General features: G+C 45.3%; 2 protein-coding genes across 12 annotated transcripts in view; one reads left to right on the top strand and one right to left on the bottom strand.

The window, feature by feature from the left end:
- The window catches only part of TTLL5 (tubulin tyrosine ligase like 5), a 143,592-nt gene extending 125,324 nt beyond the window's left edge, over nucleotides 1-18,268 (bottom strand). For 9 of the 10 annotated variants that reach the window (XR_012586768.1, XR_012586769.1, XR_012586770.1 and 6 more), the window contains exons 1-9: nucleotides 18,140-18,268; nucleotides 17,418-17,593; nucleotides 14,674-14,783; nucleotides 12,172-12,254; nucleotides 11,235-11,341; nucleotides 10,550-10,680; nucleotides 9,926-10,008; nucleotides 7,863-7,932; nucleotides 7,484-7,568 (exon numbers count right to left, since the gene is read on the bottom strand). Coding sequence is in view for 6 of the 10 variants with exons in the window: in XM_074585310.1 (XP_074441411.1) it covers nucleotides 7,484-7,568; nucleotides 7,863-7,932; nucleotides 9,926-10,008; nucleotides 10,550-10,680; nucleotides 11,235-11,341; nucleotides 12,172-12,254; nucleotides 14,674-14,783; nucleotides 17,418-17,506 (758 nt within the window). In the remaining 4 variants the exon portion in view is untranslated. Of the gene's footprint in view, nucleotides 1-7,483; nucleotides 7,569-7,862; nucleotides 7,933-9,925; nucleotides 10,009-10,549; nucleotides 10,681-11,234; nucleotides 11,342-12,171; nucleotides 12,255-14,673; nucleotides 14,784-17,417; nucleotides 17,594-18,139 lie in introns of those variants that run through there. The other variant, XM_074585312.1, reaches the window with a different exon arrangement.
- Nucleotides 18,269-18,375: 107 nt separating this feature from the next.
- ERG28 (ergosterol biosynthesis 28 homolog) lies at nucleotides 18,376-21,098 on the top strand. 2 transcript variants are annotated; one of them, XM_074585303.1, is made up of 5 exons: nucleotides 18,397-18,730; nucleotides 18,935-19,025; nucleotides 20,262-20,380; nucleotides 20,568-20,666; nucleotides 20,805-21,098. In XM_074585303.1, exons 1-4 carry the CDS (start codon nucleotides 18,598-18,600, stop codon nucleotides 20,645-20,647), a joined length of 423 nt encoding a protein of 140 aa, XP_074441404.1. In that variant the 5' UTR covers nucleotides 18,397-18,597; the 3' UTR covers nucleotides 20,648-20,666; nucleotides 20,805-21,098. The 2 variants fall into 2 exon arrangements, with proteins under 2 accessions (XP_074441403.1, XP_074441404.1); XM_074585302.1 differs by having other exon boundaries at nucleotides 18,376-18,730; nucleotides 20,568-21,098.
- Nucleotides 21,099-21,370: the final 272 nt, after the last annotated feature.

The following is a 21,370-nucleotide window of genomic DNA, read 5'->3' as shown; positions in this document are numbered from 1 at the left end:
AACACCGTGAGGGTGACCGAGCACTGGCACAAGTTGCCCAGAGAAGCTGTAAAGTCTCCTTCCTTAGAGATATTCAAAAGCCATCTGGAGAGGGTGCAGGGCAACTGGCTGTTGGTAGCCCTGCTTGAGCAGGGGCTAGATGACCTCCGGAGGTCCCTTCCAACCTGAGCCACTCTGTGATTCCACGAACCTCTTCTGTTCCTCACATTCTCTAGTTTCACATTGTGCAGACTGTCACCAAGAGCTGCCCAGCCCCTGTGATTCTTTAGTACACCGATCCTGCCTGTTAAGTGCAACAGTAGGGTCATGTAGTTATACCCAGAGACCACCCTCTGCTACCCAAAGACAGACTCAAATGACTGAGGGGAAGAGAAATAATTTGCAGAATATGAAAGATGAGGAGAAGCCTACAGAAGAGAAAAAAGTGAATTTGCTAGTTAGTATTCAGCTACCTTTCCTTCAGAATTTCCCAAAATACGCCATCAAGACGACAGGTTGCTAAAGCTGGCATGGCACAAGATATGTAAATGTTGCTCAAGGAGACTTTTTTTTTTAAACACACAACTCTTTCAACCAAAAGAGCAGTTTTGATGGAGCTCACCAAGAACGGGTTGTTCAAAAATCAAACTTTTGTCCAAAGACAAGGGGACCAGATTTAACAAAAGGCATCACTAGACCATGACTTAAATATATAGATATATTTAAAAATATAAATATTTTTATATTACATATGCATAAAAATATATATTGTAGACTTCCTTGTGGCTCTCAAACAGTAGCAGCCTGAGGCCTGACTACCCTGTTTTACAAAGAAAATTCAAGGTAAAACACACATAGTCTAAAAATCAGGTAATAGATGTCTGCATAGGCAGCACATTTCTATTAAAAGACACATACACAGATCTCTCTCATCAGTGATTCAAACCCTGCTTATCTTAATTAAAAAGCAAGGAGGCAGCAGAAAGTCTCCTGGCTTGATGCACTATCCATTGTGGGGACAGTCCAGTGGGGACGTCTAGTAAAAAACACTGCTCCACAGCTTCTGTGCAAGTCGATGTCTCCTGAAGTGGTCGTAGTCTGATCCCAAGTGTCCATGCAAAAGCGAGTTGCAGTCCCTAAGAAGCAGAGTCCTGGCAGGCAGGGGTTACTGCAAGGGGGATGGGGCCGCTGCGGCAGGCTCTGGCCTAAGCACAGCCTGTGAGGTAATGTGAATTCCTTGGCTCCAAGCGAGCACCTGAATTCTTTGGAAACCACAGGAATCCAGCACAGAAAAGGTAAATATCCCAGCAGAGCCAGTGCTAATTAGGAAGCCAGGCTACCGAAGGAGGAGACACTGCAAGGCTGAGGGGGGTGAGCTCAGGAGGTGGGATGACAGCCACTGTGAAGCCCGGCTGTCTACCCCGCCATTACCGGAACTCTCGTGTCCCTCTGGAAAGTCTCACCCAGCTGCTGCTCCTTCAGCCTTTCACAAGAACATTTGGTTTTCAGCTCAGTTTTGCCTTTTTTTTTTTTTAAAAAAATCTATTTTTCAAATTCAGTGTAAGCCTGACTCAGGAGTTCCTGCTGGGCTAGGACTCAGAAATAAGGCTGCCTAAAGCTGGTGGTTTAGGCAAAGTAGGCTATAGAAATCTCCCCAAAACATGAAGCCATTTCACTATGAATTCCCCACACCATGTGTCAAGTGCCCATAATGCCTGCAGGCACCAAGCAAGACAGGTCGACCAGGCTCCTTTCTGTCCCACAAGGAGGTACACAAAAAGAGGGAAAGTCAGTCAGGAGAAAGAGAGGTGTCCCTAGCTGGCAAGATGGGGAAGGCTCACAAACAGCACAAGCTATTCCTGGCCCCACGTCCTCTTCAGCTGTACTTCAGACACAAGTCAGGCTTGTTATTCTCTCCTTGCACGGGTGCCCCTACAAGAACCAGCATAATCCACCAATTCAACAGTTGGCTGTAAGACCAGCCTTGGGACTTCCACATAACTGGGCTTGGTGAGTCACCTTCAAAAGCATGTCAAAGTTCGTAATTAAGACTGTAGTTTATTAACAATGATTCTCTTATTCATACTAGGATATAAAAGGTATGTCAATAAATATATTCCATCACATATTTTGGAAGTCTTAGATAAATAAAACTACCTTGATTTTTAACATACGATCAGATGACTAAGTTACACTCTCACTGAGTTACACTCTCAGGCAAACGTGGACCAAGCTTCCCAAGACCATCTCTTTCTCCAAACCTGTACCTTCTATGCAAAGGTCCCAGCTACAGTTTTACAGACTGTGAATCACAGATGGCCCATCCAGATGATAATTGCCCTTTCCAGCATCAAGTTACTAAATATCTGCCAATTTAACAGATGCACAGCAGCATGCTTTGTCTGCTTTTTTAAAATACGTACTAGAAAAGTGTTGGACACCACATTTTTCAATCCAACAGACAAAGATCTTAAGGCACCCAGTGCTGCTTTATGCCTTAAGCACAGCTTCAGTCTTGTTTCAAACTTCAAGAAAGAAAAAACCCACCCCACTCCCTCCAAACAGATCACTGAATATCCCCAAATGAATCTATTAGCAGCATTCCTTCTAGAGGTGGACCAGGCCCAAAATATGCAAGACAAGGTTTGATAGTTTGAGGGAGGCAAGGCCAGAAAAAGTAGCATTGTAGTGAAAGACGAAAACAGAGCATGTTCAGCGATACCATTCTTAGTAACTCTCCATCAGGTCTGATACCTGACACTGATGACCTAAGGCTCTGTCCCCACTAAATACAGCTTATTCTACAGGGAGTTGGGTGGCAATAGCTACAAAAAGGAACCTACTCAACATCAGCACTTCCTAAGTTCTACTCAATTTTCTTTTAGAGGATAAAAAAAAAAAAAGAAGCTTTGAGGTCAGTATCTTCCTGCAAAATTGCACTGAAAAAGAAGAGAACTTTAGCCTGGGCAAACCAAACAGTTATTCAGTACTTCCAGCACAAATCAAGAAATAATAGCTAAGGCTTTGTTACACACTTCTAGGTACATACCCTTCAAATCTCCTTCAAAGGAAACTTTTTCTTCGTTATCCCACATGGAAAGCGAAACACAAGTTACACACGCTGAATCAACAATCCCTTTCTTCTCCTCAGCACTGAAGCCTCAGATTCCACTCTAGATCATGTCATGACAAGTCTAGCTGTGCCAAGAGAAACCAGGCCTAAGGAAGTATCTAGTCAAACATCACAAATGTGTATTATACCAAGTCTGTTCATTTTAAAAATCATTACATCTTATGGTTTCCTGATAGCGCTCCTTTTCTGCTAGAAGTCACCAACTTTACTGCAACAGCCAGGTTCCTCTTCTACTTGGAATACGCAAGACATAACATTGGAGGGCAACACTGCCTTTCAGTAAATTCAGAGAACAACCCAGAAGAGGTCACCCCAACAACACTTCAGAGACTACCTATCTTCAGAAAGCAAATTCCAAACATGGACATCACCATAGTGCACCACAAGCACTAGCAGATGTCACGAAAACAAATTCCTTTGTTCTGCTGGTGGGTTTCCCCTTAGATTGCTTCAGTACCACCTTTGATTCCGGGCTCCGATCTTACCTTACAGTTCTCTGCTACAAACTGCTTCCACTCTTAAGCAGCATGGGTTGTTTTTTTTTTTCTTAAGTAAAGAATAAAAAACGGCTTCTGCTCTCAAAGATTAAAGCATTCCCCTCCCTCCCCACACAGCTAAAGTTTTGTCCCAGCCTTAAACTAAAGCATTACACTGTGTGAGGCAATAAACGGTCTCTCCCAGCACTTAACTCGCACTGTTAAATGGAAGGCAAAAAAGGCTAAATAGGAAGCCAGAATCCAGTAGCTCCGGGTGCCTTACCTCTCACCAAATGAATTTGCAAACAGGGTATGGGAAAAATACAAATCGCTAAAGCTAAGACCACTAGTGCCATCTGGAGGCCATATAAAACAGCCCACCTAAAGTTTTCTGTCAACCTCTGCTCGCACTTGAGTGTTGTCCTCCAAAGAGAGCTTCCCAGCACTTGCTGCATAAACTTACCAACTCTACAGCCATAGAAGAATGGAAAAGTTTAAGAGTAATTAAAGATATTGGTTGCAATAAATTCATACCTATCACGTGACAAGTCTTGTTACAAGCCTTTAGCCATAACTGACGCTACAGCTGAAATTGCCCAGTGGGCAGCTGAAGTTCAGTAACAGAACTAGAGTTACTCTCCAGAGCCAGGACTGTCCTTAGACCAGAGATAACAACTCGTTATTCCCTCTACACCAGTCCCATGGTTGTACTGGTGCAGCTGACCGTATCACAGAGCAGCATTAAGATACCTAGTGCCACAGACTACCCACAGTTAGTCTCCATATACTAGCTACCTCTCACAGGGAGCTGTAAGATGGGATGCAATTTAAAGGAAAGGATAACTACCATGAGTAATACCGCAGTGTCCTGTACATTATGTTCCGCTTGTCATGTATGTGGACACCATGTGCTTTAGTCATGTATGTGAACATCATGTTCTCTAGAACATGTATAAGACTTAAAGATTTTAGAAGACTGAAGAGTGATTTGCAAGTATTACTGCCACATGGGATCTTACCAAGATGGAGAGTCCAGAACTGTTGAGACTGATGCTTCTGGATAGATACCCAGAAAGAAAAGTTATTTGCTCAGGGTTGACTACAACACTGTTTCAGCTCTGAAGGTGAATATTCTGAATATCAAAAGAACAAAGAAATTCAGCCAGACAGCATTCAGATTATCAAGTAGGGATGCCAGCTCACAAACTCAAAGAAATCAGATCATTGTTTCAAGAGACCTTTTACCTAGGATAGCCCAGGTGATCTACAGTCTTGCTACCAGTAGGAGCTCCTGGACTACTATCTTCTAGGAAGGTATTTCCAGGCCCAATAAGGATAAAGAGATTATTGGAAACAACAAGTACAAGTTTTCCAAAAAGAAGTCATGTCTGATGCCTCCTGATTGTGTTCTAGGATGACATGAATAGTTCTGGGGTCAAATGGAGAGCAATGGATGGCATGACTTAAGATCTGAGCACTCAAATGGCCCCTGTAAAGCTAGAGGAATGGGCTAACAAAACCCTCATGAACTTCAGCAAAAGCAAATGCAAAAGTCTTGAACCTGGGAGGCATAACCCTGTTCAGCAGTACAGGCTGGGTGGATACAAAGCAGCTCTGCAGAACAGACAAGCAGTCCTGGTGGACAACAAGTTGAACATGAATTATCGGTTTGCCTTCACAGCAATAAAGGCAAAGTACTTGCTGGGCTGTACTGACAGGAGTGTAGCCAGTAGGTTGAGGGAAGTGATTAGTACCTCTTACTGTGAGTGCTTAGCAAGCACTGGAGACACATCTGGAGTGTCATGTCCAGTTGCGAGCCCCCAGTACAAGGAAAGTATTGACTAAGTGGCACAAGTCTGGCAGAGAGCTTAAAACAGACTGAAAAACATGATGTACAAGGAAAAGCTGAGGAGAAGAGGATTGTTCAGGCTGCAGATAAGAAGGCTAACAATAGATCTAACTGCTGTGTTCAACTCCTTAATGCATGGCTATAAAGACAAAGACAGATTTTCTCAAAGGTGCATAGCAGAAGGGCAAAAAGCAACAGTTAAACTGCAACAAAAGAAGTTCTGATTGCATATTAAAAAAAAACACGTGCACATTCACAGTAAGAATGGTCAAACGTTGGAAGGGGTTGTCAAGAAAGACTATGGAATCTCCATTGTGGAAGATATTCAAAACTTTATGGTATAAGGCCGTAGAGCACCTGCCCAAACTTTGAAGATGATCTTGTGAAGGAGGTTGGACTAAAAACCTCCAGACTTCACTTTCCACCTGAAGCATTTGATGATTCTATCTTAAGGGATTCACTAGAACTCTGACCAGTGTACTTCAGTCAAAATAATATCCTTGTTTCCTTCCTCATTTCCTTCCCTAGACCTCTAATACAACTGGAAAAGAAGAAAAAAAACCATAAACATCCCCACATACAATTCCCTCCCCCAAGCAAAACACGTTACTCTGTCAGACACAAAAATGCTATCTATCATGGAATTGGCAGTTGCCCCCAAACAGAGTAGAACGCTTGTCTCTTACACAGATGAATTTCTCCATAAGTAAAACTCCTTTGTTACAATAAGATCAGCAGAATTACTTTTAAGACATTAATGATGGTGCAAATCCTATTTTGGCAGTTGCTGTGCACTGCCCATTTTCAGAACATCCTAGCAATCTACTCATCTATTCACAACTGATGATCTCTTTTCTGCTCTTCACTTTCCAATAACATGCAATATTAGCAACTAACAATTAAATTGCTGATTCCAAGACTCTTGCACACCAGGCATGTTTAAGGCTCCTTTTCTAAAGTCAATATAGTTGTCAAGTTTTCCACCGACCAAGATGAGCTACCCCCCCTTCATGCCCACCTTTAGGGAAACAATCTGTTTATGTTATCTTTGCAGGCAGAGGCACATCACAACACACCTGAAGGCGTTCATCAGTTTAAAGAAGGATATTTCTTGTGGGATCGTTATTAATATATCATTTTGGATGCAGTAGTTGCTTTGGATAAAGGTACATTGGACTCAATATCTGCCTAAGTCAGAGTCATGTAGGCTCGAACCCTAGAGATACTCTTTCTGGGTACGTGCTTATAAGACAGATTCAGGATTATTTGAAACTGTTGCAGAAGACAGTCCAATGATGCTCTCTTCTCAAACACCACTATAGTTAAGTTTCTGGTCTGTTGGAAATTCAGAGGCGTGATTATTCCAATTTTATTAGTTACTACAGACAGGTATTTAGCTAAACTTCTGTGATGAAGAGAAACAGGTATTTTTGGTACATAAGTGTTCCTCTGGGAATCTTAAGTATCTTTCATGACTTACATGCAAAAGGAAATTGACATCTTGCAGGATAAGACCAGTGAACTAGTCTAACCACACTTACTTGATACTGTAGAAAATACAAACACTGACCTAAAATTCAGAAGAGGAGTTGAAAGTATTAAAACAAAGGCCAATACAGCCAACAACAGGTCTCCAACTGTTTTTGTCTTTAGGATTAAACAGGAATTGAGAAAGTTTAGACTCCCTTCCCCTCGGAGGATGAAGAAGGAGCACAAAGGCACCAAGAGTCCAAAGAGGTTTCAAGAAGAACCCAACCTTGAGAATGAACACGCCAATGATGGTGTGCGTGTGGCCATTCAACCCTTAAGAGTTGAAAACTTGCTTTATTTGCTACATATGTAATAAAGTCCCTCACTAAAGATCCTATCATCTATATAAAGAAAACTGATGGGACACAGCATGATGAAGTATCATATATTGTAAGCTCTGCTGAACTCTAACTGGCACTTCCCTCATTTGCTATTGTGTAAGGAGTACAGAGGCAAGCCAAGACATCTCTGGATCACCAAGTGCAGGTACGCTGAGAAAGAAGAAACCTCCCCTACCTGGCCAATCCTTCCTCGTAGAGATAGATGACAAGTGGATCATAGGATGTAACCAGAACATAGAGGCGCACATCAAATTTGAAATCTGAAATACAGTTGTCAAGAGTTAGTGACTGCAAGTATCCTTCAGACATCACATCCAATTGAGGAATTTCAACAGACCCTGAGAGCAACAAACCATTATCTGCTGCTGACATAGGTGCCTGAAGCTTCCCCAGTTGAAGAGCTTCCAGATTTTAAGGAATTCACTACTTACATTTTTCCGGTACTAGAGGAAAATAGACCACTCAACTCTTCAACCAAAATCCTGCAAAGTTTGCACAGATCCTCAGGTGTGGGGTGGGGGGAAGAGAGAAAAGCAATTCCTAAGCATACTCACCATCTATGAGCAGGGGGTTGCTGATGTAACGAGAAACCAGGATGTCATCTTCCAGGACAATCTGGTTTGGCTACAGAAGAACAGAGAATCCAAGAGTGAAAAAACAGGAGGCTTAAGGAATAAGAAGATGACTAGATCAAACCCACCATTTTTTCCAGCCTTTCCCTCCTAAAGCCACTCTGTACGAAAAACTATGTCCGGGGAGGGAAGAAACAAAATTAAAATGAAAAAACACCGTCAGTCACAACATACTTAAGGTAATTAGATCCTAACCAGAAGCCTGAGAAGGATTACATTGCAAAAAAAAAAAAATGCCCATTGAATCTTCCAGTTAAAGTGCTCCTTAGATTAGAATACAGGTTTAACAGCTACATGGCAATGACGTAAAATAGGCACAAAAAAACCCACATCTAGGATGTGACTGTCATTCTCTGCTTCTCAAGTGTTTAACCAAACACATGGGGAAGGGGTTTAGAAGACACTGGAAGGAATATGTAACTACAGTTGGTAAGGAAGTCTCAAGTGAAGAAAATGACTCCTCGACTTGTGATCTTTATAGCTAGATCCTGGGCCGGTATCCAACCTTTTTTCCTACATGAGTAAATACCTTCTACTGAGGTTCAGTTCACAGCAGGGGCTACTGTACCAGGAAGACGCTACCCTTCTAGCTCAAAACAGAAAGCTCTATGACAAATATACATTACAAAGTCATGGGATCTGTTGAGAAAGCTTTTACTTTTTGCTGTGTGCAAGCCTCTCTTGTAACCAGTTTTAACTACTCATACAAACAGTTTCCAGCAAAACATTTTCTTGCCTTCAGTTTGCAAAAGAGCCAAGAGAACCCTGTCATCCTGCCTTTATTCAGTTTTGCATGCTTTCAGCCACATCACCAGCATCACGAGCAGGAAGCCCAGGCATACGGAGTGCACATATACAATGTAAGGGAACAAGTTCAACTTCTCTCAGCACATCACGTAAAAGTGACAGCCTGTTTTATTATGGATCAGGAAAATCCAAAGGCTTGTTGTTTTGTTGGGTTTATTTGTTGTTGCCTTTAAACACTTTTGTGATGAGATTCTAGAATACACTCCCTTAATGGCATCACACTGAAGGAAAATGAAGTCTTTGGGCCAAACCAGCTGAAGTGTATCTGGAACAGATATACACAAAGGGAGATTGGTCCCAGAAGGGTCCTTTCCCTAGTTCATGGCCAACTGCCATATAAGCCTGAGCTCGTTCCTCTCTTTCAAGCAAAGAAAAAGCTGAGTGCAGTTCTGGAAATACTTACCTCATACACTTGGCGAATTGCTCCCTTATTTTGTGGGAAATGATCCAAGTAGAGAACAGATGAGGCAGCATGACCCCTTCAGTGCAGGGGAGGCTAAAGGGGTTTGAAGGAGCAAAACCAAAATGACTCACCAGTCAGTTTTGCTGCTGAGAATATTTATTGGAATCCCCTCGTGTGTTTGGATCCTGCCCAGATATATTTGTTACCTATGACAACCTAACTATAACCAGCACATTGAATTCAAAGAACCATCCCCATGACACCTCAGTAAGGGCACACTGGCATTTGGATAACACAGCTCTAAGACTGTGTTATCTAAATGACATCCTACTGTATCACATAAGGTTTCATTTTAAGTGGTCTTTTCCAGGGGAAAAGAGTGAGACAAAGGGACTGTTTGATGTCTGTTTAGGTCACACAGGGAAACAACTAAGGAGAATTTGGGGAATCCTCCCAAGGCCACAAGGAGAGCATGAAGCAGCACAGCTTCCCAAACTGTCTCAGGGTGCATGAACTTGCTCCTAATAAGCTAAGACTTGAAAGTAGGTTGCAAGACAAGCACAGCATACAAAGAAATAGATTGCTTTTGGTTACGCATCATAGTCCCAGGCAGACTTTGCCAGCTGATCGGGACTTTTGAGCTGCTCACCAAGGTATGGTTGAAATCCAGAGCACGGCCAGTGTCTGGTTAGATGTTTCCATGCCCCTTGCCTGGAAGCTGGCATAGTTTTGCAGACAGTGTTACTGAAGAGCATTTCTTTTGCTGAACACTTACATTGTTTATCAGGTAGACACCTCGACCCCTGGAAGAGGCCACAGGCTTCACTATCCACGGGCCTCTGTCCTTAGAATAAGTATCTGGTTAAAAGAAAACAGCACAGGTCTGAAACATTTTCCATTTTGCTTATTTACAGAGGAACAAGTCAAGAATGTTGCCTACAGTAAAAGCTTTAGAGAATTCCATGACAAGATCAAAGTCTACTTTTTTTGACATCTTATTTCACCCCTTGGGACTTATTGCAATTATTACTGCCTCTTCCTGAAGCCCCTCCTGCTGCTCTAATGGACTCATTTCCCTCCCTTATGCCACCTTTTGACACTTTTCAGTACTCCCAGATATTTTGAAGTTGATCATCAACAGCACTGTGCACAAAAAAACCACCTCAATTCTGGAGCCTTACGCTTCTTGAGGACTTACACAGGCATGGAGTAAACAGCAGAGTAGAAATTACATTAAAAAAAAAATCATGTAGGTCTTTTCCACTGTGTTTCCACCTTCCTCTAATTTTGTTGCCTTAACCACCGGCATGATCAACAGGCTAGGATATTAAAAGTAATTCCTTTCCCACACACACAGTTATTTTACTTTAGGTCCAGGCATCATCAGCCATTCACTTACTGCAGAAGTCCCGGTACTCTGCCGGTAGGATAAAGGTCTGAGGTAAGATATGGAATGTCTTGAATCCATGGGCCAGCTGCATACGACTGATGTTCTTGTATAGTCTGTCCTTTCGTGTCAGTTCATATGACCTGAAGTCCCAAAACAAGAGACGGTATCTATTTTTTCCCCCCAACATAGAACATCCACATTACAGCAACGCTCCGTACTACTTAAAGGCTCTGTAGCCCTGTCAGATGTCTCAAACCCTAACCTGCAACTACTCGTCAGTTTTACTGACTCTGTCCTACAGCTGTACTAATATCCATCCTCATTTGTAGCACATCATGCAATTCCCAAGACAGACTCAAGCACAGCAAACTGTTTTAGCTGTGTTTGTATACTTTAGCAGGTGACATATGACTGTAACTATGAACCCAAAGCCCCAAGTACTTTATTTATACCACCAAATAAAGCGGAAAAAAAAAAATCCAGTATTTGGGCTACAGACAAGCACTTCAACTCACATACTATCTCCTCAAAACCCCAAAGACCGTTTAGAATGAAGACAGCATATGGCACAGGCCCAGCGCATTGTGACTTTACAGTATCACGTATACTTTATTTTTTTTTTAGAGCTATCTATGTTCAGCTTTTTGCAAACCATCACAAAGAGGCTCAGCAAAACACGATATCAAGGCCTTACCTAGGGAAGTGATTGACTTTCTGAATATCTGTAAGGGAACGCAGCAAGTAGGGCTTCAAGTGTGATCCTGTCCACATGAGATTATAGTCGCTGCTAGTAGGGGGCACCTAAAAAGCAACATAATACCACCACACACACATAAAAACATTGAACTAACACAAAGCACCACCGCTTGTCCTACAGACTGTGACCTTACATCTATGAGACCAAAGCAATTTTAGTTTAAGACAATTTCCTCTGCCCAGCTCTAATATTAGGGCAAGTCTAGTCAGACTCCTGTCCTAAGCTACTGGACAGTGGTGCTGGGAAATAATCATGTCATATTTTTCTAAACAAACTTGTGGTTTTGTTCTTTTTATAGACTGTTTAAACCCAATTTGTAAAGAGTTTTAGATTTCTTTAGGAAATTTGTGAGACCAATTCCTTAACTTGCTGTTATTCAGAAGAAAATCCGCTATGCACACACATCTCTCAAACTGTCATTAGCTGTACATAGGACATTCTTTAGAGCAAGACAGGTGCTAGAAGAGAAATGTGAAACACTACATCAATGTTTCTGTGAACTTGCAAAGGCTGAGAGATTAAATCCCTCAGATCTTCCCAAGGGTGTGAGATGATGCTTTAAAGTAAGAAAAAAAAAACAACACATAGGACCCAAAACACATGACTTCCTCCTTTAAGGGTAAAGGGTACTCCTTTGATAGCGCAAGATCACGACATATGTCCTGTCTGACTGTCAGAGTATGTTAAAAAAAAAAACCTCAAGGGGGTTCACAGCAATTTCCTTCCTGGTTCTATCCCTGCAGAGTAAAAAAAACCAAACAAACCAACCACAAAACAAAACACAGAAAAACACCCTCAAAAACATAAGAATCATCATCACCACCACCACCTCCCAGACCAGCACATAATCAGATCTCAAGATCATTGCACTCACCTCATGGAATCCATGGGCAGTCAGAATGCTTCGAACCAGGCGGCTGTCTGTTCGCACAATCTTATAGGACAAGTGGTAGCGCTCTGTTAAGAGGCCAAGAGACACAATATTAGAATCTGCACCTAGAAGAATAAACCAGAGTTTCTGATGCTACCAAAGAACAGAGAAAAGCACTATAGGACACAGCACAGTACAGCTGCACTTAATCCCCAGTGGAGCATCGACACAGTAGCAGCACGTAACAGCCAAAGGGTGACAGGAAACGCCTGTCCAACTCTTGGGGCATTAACTCTAATGAACTGACTTACATCAATCCTTAGGTATACTATTACTGCATCACTGAACCCTGTTGTATCAAAATAAAACACAGGACATCCTAACAAGTGCCCGTATTACTTTTTTTTCTTTTTTGAACAGCTCTCTATATAGATTGCTTTGTAACACAGAATCACAAAGAATCACAGAATGGTAGGGGTTGGAAAGGACCTCTGGAGATCATCTAGTCCAACCCCTCTGCCAGAGCAGGTTCACCTAGAGCAGGTTGCACAGGAACGCATCCAGGCGGGTTTGGAATGTCTCCAGAGACGGAGACTCCACCACCTCTCTGGGCAGCCTGTTCCAGTGCTCTGTCACCCTCAAAGTAAAGTTCCTCCTCGTGTTTAGATGGAGCTTCCTATGTTCAATTTTGTGCCCATTACCTCTTGTCCTGTCACTGGGCACCACCGAAAAAAGCCTGGCCCCATCCTCCTGACAGCCACTCTTTAAGTACTTATAAGCATTGATAAGATCACCCCTCAGCCTTCTTTCTTACAGACTAAAGAGATCCAAGCCCCTCAGCCTTTCTTTACATGGAAGACGTTCTAGTCCCCTAATCATCTTTGTAACCCTTTGCTGTACCCTCTCCAGCCAGCCCCCATCCTTCTTTATAACACTTGAAACATGATTCCAGCTCTTTCTTCTCTATTCAAGATCGGTATTCCTAGCTAAAAGTAATCATGCCATATGCCCCTCATTGACATGGCTAGCTTGTACGATCACTTTTTAGATCTTGAAAATCCAAAACAAAATACTGAATTTTTATTCTCATCTCATTCACCTGCACTGATCTTCCAATAAATAACTGCAAAAAGTAGCAGGAAATAAAAGTAAATAGGACAAGGAAATAAAAAGAGAAAAATCACTATAAAAAAAATCACTATCCACTATTCATAAAAACAAAAGCAGTAAGCAGCACTGGAAGTATAAGATAAACAGAAAGCAAGTAGCAGGATTAGAGACCAGTTTTCATACAAAAGGATGTGGCAATCCATAAAAGAGTTCAAAGAAAGTAGAGGCAGAAATTGCAACACTAGAATACAGAATCACTTGGAAAAGACACTTTATAAATTGGTTCAAACTGAGAATAGAAAGATGAGGATTAGATTAAACCTCAGGCAATATGTTCTACCAATAAAAATAAGTCTAAAGAAAAAAGTAAGTAGTATCAAAACCTGGGACCAGACAAAGCTCAAGGAAATTTAACAAGTTGCACTATTCAGCAGTAGACTGGTTAAACCACGAAAAGCCTCTACCTCCTGAGAAAAAGCAGAAGAGACACACGCTCCAGTTAGGAGATAAATTACAATTACCATCAGCTTCTGCCACCATTCAAGTATGTTTTTAACTCGCGTGAAAAGGATCAGGAGTTTCCACACACAAATCACCTTCTCCACCCCTTACCCCAATGAGCCAGAAGCATTTCTGCTTGAATAGGATATTAGAAACGAGGGCACCAATTACCTAAGAAAGGGAGAAGCAGGAGAAGAAAGAAGTGTCAGCATCTTCACAAGAAGAAGCTGAGCAGATTTTAGCTTTTCTCCAACTCAGCACATCCAGAATGAGCTCCTAGCTGTACACACCCGCAAGTGCTAACTCTCGCAATCCGGAGTGACTGTTTATAACAACTCTGCCTCTTATTTAGAGGCTTTCCCTTATTTGACGCTGGAGAGGTTTGGTCTCCCGATTCAAGTGCTGCCAGAACAGCAGTCATTTTGCTTATGGCCTTACTCACAGTCGTGAGGCTGTAGACAGCAGAGATGCATCACTACAGCTTACTACTATTCTTAGCACTGTGGGTCTGGCTGCTTCATTTCCCAGCAAAACCCTCTCAAAACTCACTGCAATAATCGATTTTAGGTTCTTAGCTACAGAGTGGAGAAGTTATATTCTGGTCATAAGTTCCAGCACAGCCTCTAAGTTCCATTTGCAAGCAGACAGTTCCAACTCAAAACACATCAAGACACAATGGAGGGACAACTACAGACACTTGTCACAACTCAAACACGTGATAAACATTCACCAACTGATCTAGCGTTTCTGAACATCTCAGTGCTCAGAGACAAGAGGGGACTGTAATTTCCTTCCTACCATGTCCTCTTCCCACCACAAAAAGAAGAGAACACCCAGGTAAGAGACTTCCACCTCATGCCTTCAGGCCAAGAGCTGGCACATAATTGCACCCACCTCCAATTAGGCGGAGGTAGCTGTCGTTGGTCAGAATGGCTTCAGCATGAAACACCATGATGGGAATCCGCCTGCAGCCACCACCAGTCCACTTGATACATGGATGATCTCTGAAATGGCAAGACAGTATAAGCAACGACTGAGCCTTTTAGTTACAATAAGGGCACACAGCAGTTACAGTAAGGGCACAGCAATTCTCTATGCTTGCCCACCCAGCCTGTGGGCAGGACGCAGGCAAACGCACTGTGGGAAAATAACAGAAGATTAGGAAGGAGGTCTGTAAACATGCTCAAGTGACTTGTATCTGGGGTGTAGAAAGATACATATATCATTCTAATTGTTGTCTGTCTTGGTGCATTTGACAAGTAGAACATCTGCATTCAGATAATATAGATCTGCGATAGACTTAGAAGCACCCTATTGAACATGCTTGAGATTCCTGCCCTGCTGCGGGAAAGATCACAGCACAGTCGTAAAATACACCTGCGCAAATCCCTGAAAAACAGACACAAACAGGAGGTTCGGCAATGCTTTAGCAAGGACCGAGCTCCGCAATGCCTGCATCCCTGCTTGTGTGCCTCTTCCCAGGTGCTGCTTTGAGTATCCCCCTGTTGGCAAGGTAACAAAACCAAATTTACTCTTTGCATTTCAGCCGTGGTTTTGTGGTTGTTCCTGCACCCTGCTGTACACACGTTGTGCCTGCGCTGACACACACACTCTAGGCACCTTTGGTACTCAACTACAAAGGGAGTCTTCCAGATCATCCTCTTTTTGGGTTGGTCTTGCCAGCCTAAGTTGGAGCTCTGTTTAATTTTTATTTATTTTACAGAACACGATTTGGGAGAAACTCCACGAATTTTGACAGCTACATCTCTCTGGATTTATAGCCTGAAAACAGGATCTACAATTCAGGATAAACCCTAATTGCTGGTATCCACACAACCAGACCTTACAACAAAGGTTCCAGTCTCCAATTTAAGAATTGCAAATCAGTGCATGCTGCCTGGTTGTAATCCAGGACTCTGAAGTGCACAAAAAGGCACTCATGCAGAGTTTGAGAGACTAGAAGAGGCTTGGCGCAACACAATGGCTAAACGCGTGTGGTGTTCTTTTTTAATTTCTGCCAGATGCAGTGGAATGCAAGTCCAAAATACAACAACGATGGCCCAGCCAGCCACTCAAGCTACAGGTTCCAAGATACAGTGATCAGTTCTGTCCAAGACAACAAGACTACATAGGTAACTATAATCACCTCAGAGGAATTAAGGATACACACACAAAAAAAATTAAGATCTGTTATATAAAATCCTAAGATCACAGAAAGAAAACCTGTCAACCTCCCTAAGCAAATGAAACTCAGACTGCTTATTACTCAACTGTGCAAGGAAACGAAACCATGAAAAAGTTAACAGAAAATAGAGACTAAGGGGCTGGAGAAGCCTACCTCTATCTACACAGACAAGAAGAAATATAAAGACTGGCAGAGAGACACAGAAGCATTTGTCTGAAGAATGTGCAAGATCATTGACTGCCAAAGGTTTGGAGAAGTTACAGAAGACAAAACCCTTCCTACACTTAGAACACTGAAACAGAGATAAAAGGGCAATTTTCTGATGCTAGGACAAGTAAGTACTCTTCAGTGTAACCTTGGTCCTCTTAACCAAGTTATTACCATTATCACTCAGACAAATTAACTTCGCAGCACTCCCATCTGCTTCAACCACCTCTAAAGAAAAAAAAAAAAGTAAATAAAAAAATAAAAATCCACTACTGGTATGTAATTAGCTGAAAGGGACCCAAGAAGCTTCCAGAATTTACAGTACAGGCCAGAGCCTTATATAAGTGGGAAATGAGCTGAGGCAAGAGGAGGGGAGTTTATGTTAAGCCTGTCCTGAGGATTTACAGTAAGGCTCAATCCTCCAGGTGACAGTCATTCATTCCTAGCATGACCCCCGGTCACTTGATGCAGACACATGGTTACAATTATGTTCTAGGTGAAGGCAGTTCTGGACCTTTCCATCCACAAGGGTCTGGCAAGGGAGCCAATACTTGGTATGAAGCAACATTCCTCTAAATGCCTTAAATCACTGCAGTTTGCACCTGGGCAGTCAGTCACAACACACACCCAAAAGAAAACCAACGGGACATATTAAAGCAGGTCCAGCTGAAACAGAAAAGGGATTCCACTCTGGGAAAGAATAATGGAACGACTCCTTCACAAGCAAAGATAAAAGAAGTTACTAAACAAAAGTTGGAACAAACAGACGCCAGTAAGTAACAAGAACTCTAGGAGCTGAGTTCTCACAAGACAATTTTTTAAAAAGGACATAAAACCCTGCATATCAGACTACTGTACAGTAGATTTCCTTTTTCTGCAGCTAAGTAAAAACTAAAACAAAACAAAAAACTAAACAAACAAGAAGAAAGGACATTAATTTCCTTCATTTGCTGAAACATCATGAAGAAAGTTCATAGCTTAGGAGCAAGCTTAGGAGCATGACAAGAAGAGATCAATAAAACTATGGACTTTTAGAGCAGCCAAGGAAGAGCTGCACCTCCAACCCTGATGAATATGGTGGTCTTTTAGGCTACAAACGTAGGCAGCCTGCCCCCAGGCCTGAGGCTCAAACCAACCATCTTCTGCTTTACGGGTAGGAGGAGGGTACGGAATGCAACTGTCTTTTCAGATCCCAGAGGAAGCACAGGGAGATAGAAACAGTTAAGAGTGTTTTTTCCCCACTTACTCCAGCCCATCTACAACATCTTCCTCCTCCTCTTCCTCCTCTGAGGATGAGCCAGTTTCCTCCAGATCTCGAGCCGTCCCAACCGGCATTTCCTCTGGGAGTTTTCATACAGCCCAGTCTCAGTAGCCTCCAAGACTCCTTCCTGCAGATACGAGGGATCTTGCAAGAGCAGTAACCTGCAATAAGGATTAAAAGCATGAATGCATAGCTGAGCAGGACAGCACGAGAAATAAGGTAACTTAACTCCCACCTCCTGTCAGTACATATTTCCCACAGGGCTATCAACAAGCTTGTTACAAGCTGTAAATCACCTCCCAGCCAGGGGAGTGTAGGAAGAAGCATCACCTTCCAGCAGATTATTCCTCACCTGCCCGTGAGAATCATTCAGGCGCTTAGCGCTGAAGCGCGTCCCTGCCCTGCCCTGCCCTGCCCTGCCCTGCCGCCGGCCACAGAACCGCGCCAGGCCCGGCCCGACGCCAAACGCCTGCTCCACCCCGACGCCGAGACTCCCCCGCCGCCCGGGGGCAGCCGGACACCGCAACGCCTCCACCGGCCTGGGGACAGCCCTCCGGCCCGGCCGCGCACGGAGGGTCGGCTGGGGCCCGGCCTACCCCGCGGCGGCCTCAGGAGAAGCGGGAGCGGCGGGGAGCGCCCGAGGGGCCGCGACTCCCGCCCCGGGACCGCCAGCCAACCGCCCCCCACACTGAGACAGCTCCCCATACCTGCTCCCGCATCGCCCCGGCCGGCGGGGCGGGCAGACACGGCAGCCCAGCAACCACAGCCCCTCCCGCCGCTTCCCCGTTACTACAACAACGGGCGGGCGCTGTCCCCGCCCCGCCCCGCCCCGCCCCGCCCCGCCCCCAGCGCGCAGGCGCAGCGGCCCGGTCGCGCGCCCGGCCTTGCCTCCGCCCGCCGCCGCCGCTTCCCCCCGCCCCGGCACGGCACGGCGGGCGGGGCCGAGGGGGGCGGGACCGCCTCGCGGGCGGTGAGCGATGGGATTGGCGGAGGCGGCCCTCACGTCCGCGTGGTGCGTGGATGGAGCGGCGCGGCGCGGCCAATCGGAGCGCTAGGCGGCGGGAAAGGGAGGGGCGCCGGTGAGGGAGCGCGGCCGGTGAGGGGCGGCGCCGGGCAGGGAGCGTGGCCCCGTTGCCTGCGGGCGGGTGTCGTGCCGGCCGGGAGGATGAGCCGGTTCCTGAACGTGCTGCGCAGCTGGCTGGTGATGGTGTCGGTCATCGCCGCCGGGAACACCCTGCAGAGCTTCCGCGATCACCGCTTTCTCTCGGAGAAGCTGTACACCGCCAGCCCCGGCCTCGGTAAGGGCCGCGCCGACCGCCCCGAGGCCTGGAGGTCGCCTTCCAGCCGCGGGCCTTGGGGCATCGTGGCCGCCCCGCCTCAGGGGCTGCTCCCGGGCCCGGCAGCCGCCTGCCGCCCCGGCGGGGACGGGGGCGGGGGCGGGGGGTGGCGGCGAGCGGGGCTGTGCGCGGTCTCCATGTGCTCCCCCTCTTATTTTTGCGCAGTGAACGGGCTCCAGGCTCGGACCTTTGGCGTCTGGACCCTGCTGTCATCGGTGATCCGCTGCCTCTGCGCCATCGACATCCGCAATAGGACGTACGTAACGGAGCACCGGAGAAATCCGTCGGTTTGCTTTCTAGTCGTAGCCCGAACAGCTAGCTTAGGGGGCAGCGCGGAAAAGCTGTTCCTGAACTTTCTATAGGGTTGAAAGCTTAGCTTTCAACAGAAAAAAAGCTTAAATAGCATTGTGGGATTTGTGTCTTAACTCCCGCTCCCACCTGCCTGTGTGAGGAGAGCCTGCGCGTTTGAGTTCTGTTTCTTAGCTCAGCCAGAAATTGGTAGATCTGAGAACTTCTTACGTCACAAATTTCTGATCTCCAGCTTGGAAAGCATCTTCTGGTGGCACGGCACGGCTGCTATGTTGACATTAAGCAGTTGCTAATGCTGTGGTCTGATACTTCTTTTCCTATGACAGCTCAGATAAAGTCTGTGGCAGGTTGAGAGGCCCCTTGCAGTGGTCTTGACCCGCTGCCTTCTTCCACACACTCTAATCTGGACCTGAGGACAAGGCCCGAGGTGCAGCCTGATGCTGTGGCAGGAGGCAGGCCATTTCTCCCTGTGGTAACAGAAGTATTTCTGAGAGGGATTTCCAAGCAAGGTGACTCTGGGTCTGTCCTAGACAAAGCCTGTGTTGGAGGTTGCTAGAACTCGCTCTTTTTGTCACCACCTCCCCCAGCCCTGCAGCAGAAGTCACTGTTCACCTGGCAGCATGTCCTTGGATTGCCTAGGCTTGTCTGTGGTAGGGAGCTGCAGGGACTCGGTTATCTGGTTTTAGGGGGTTGTGTCAATGCCAATTACCATGAAACCAGTTGTTTCTTGCAAAGATTTTTTTATCTTGCATCTCTTGAACCTGCTCCATTTCCACCGCTGTGGCCCCTAGAGGGTAGCAGAGCACAGGTTGGGTGATGCAGCCTGGAGTCAGCCAAGTCCTGTCGCCCTAGTTCTCAGCTCATCCAGTTCTCACCCTCTTTTTGTGTGTGCACATGCTTCTCACTTCACCGGTGCCCAACCTTTGCTCTCCCCTCTTCCCCTGCCTTCAGGGCAGATAATGCCTGTGACTTTCAATGCATCACTGAACACACTGCCCCATTCTCCTCTCAGCGATTGCCCAGGGAGCTTTTGCACCTCACTAGGCAAGGGACCAAGCGCCCTCTGTGCTGCCGCAGTGAGGACAGGTGGGGCAGCATGCAGGTTTGCTTCTTTTCCACTCAGCCATGCTCGTGCCCATACCATGGGTTATATGATAACCTGCTTCTTTCTGCTCTCCAACAGCCTCTATTACATCACGCTCTTCACTTTCTTTTTGGCCCTTGTTCACTTCCTCTCCGAGGTCTTCGTTTACCACACTGCAGCACTGACAATTGGAGTTATGGCACCCCTCATGGTAGCAAGTAAGTAGAGCTCTGCATTGTTCCCCCACAAACTCTCTTTGGAGCTATGACCCACCCCCACCCCCCCCCGAGAAACTCTGCAGGGGCAGGGGGCTATGAACTAAGGACAGGGAGGGGATGATGGGAGGGAATGCCTCATCTCCTGTCCATCATTTTCTACGCAACTCATCCTGTATCTCCATCACAGGTTTCTCTATCTTGGGGATGTTGATTGGCCTGCAGTACCTGGAGGTGGAAGCACTGTCACAAAACAAGAAGAAAAACTGAAGCTGAGGGCCCTGTGTAGGTCAGAGTTGTATCGTATCTTCACTGCCAAACTTCCACTAAAGCTCAGCTGAACTTCTCCAGGACACCAGTCCTACTAGTGAATCAATGTTGGACTCTGTCAATCATTCTTCATTACCAAGTGTTTTTTCTTGTTCAGGCAACATTTCAACTGATTGATGTCAAAGACCAAGTCCCAGAGGAGTTCATGTCAAAGCTTGCGGGGTGCAGTTGGTGACTGCCTCCCTGGAGAACAGACAGCAGGGAATGTCCCAGGTGTGTCCAGTGCACTAAGGAAATCTCTCCCAGTGTACCTGTGGGGAGGAGGTGTAGAGCTGCCCAGGATCCACTGAACACTTCAGACCAGAGAGAATGTGTGCTGGCCCTGGCACTGCTGTGTAACTTGCATGTGTGCGTTCCTTGGGGGCCATTTCTAATAAATGACAGAAAGGTGCAGGGTGCCATGTCTGTCTTTCTGCTACAGAGCAACAGGTAGAGAATGTACAACCTCAAAGCAAACAGCCGCTTCTACTGTATGTTGCAGGATAAATATCTCTCTTTACAGCAAACCCACCTTTCCCTGACTGCTTCCCACAAAGTTCCAGGTCTGACTGCTCACCTCCCACACACATGAAGAGTTGTTGCAGCTCTCGCTTCCACAGCATACTGGTGATAGCAAACTGCGTGCATCTGAGAGCAAGGACTGAGCTACCTTTGCAGTGAGCG

The sequence above is a fragment of the Larus michahellis genome, chromosome 4 (genome assembly GCF_964199755.1).
Source record: "Larus michahellis chromosome 4, bLarMic1.1, whole genome shotgun sequence".
In the NCBI taxonomy this organism is placed as follows: Eukaryota; Metazoa; Chordata; class Aves; order Charadriiformes; family Laridae; genus Larus; species Larus michahellis.
This window is presented reverse-complemented; position numbering and strand designations above follow the sequence as displayed.

What these genes read in the sequence shown, in the direction of transcription:
- ERG28 (XM_074585302.1), top strand. Translation starts at nt 18,598, where the DNA reads ATGAGCCGGTTCCTGAACGTGCTGCGCAGCTGGCTGGTGATGGTGTCG. An exon ending in CACCGCCAGCCCCGGCCTCG is followed by an intron (nt 18,731 to 18,934) that starts GTAAGGGCCGCG and finishes ATTTTTGCGCAG; the next exon opens with TGAACGGGCTCCAGGCTCGG. An exon ending in ATCGACATCCGCAATAGGAC is followed by an intron (nt 19,026 to 20,261) that starts GTACGTAACGGA and finishes GCTCTCCAACAG; the next exon opens with CCTCTATTACATCACGCTCT.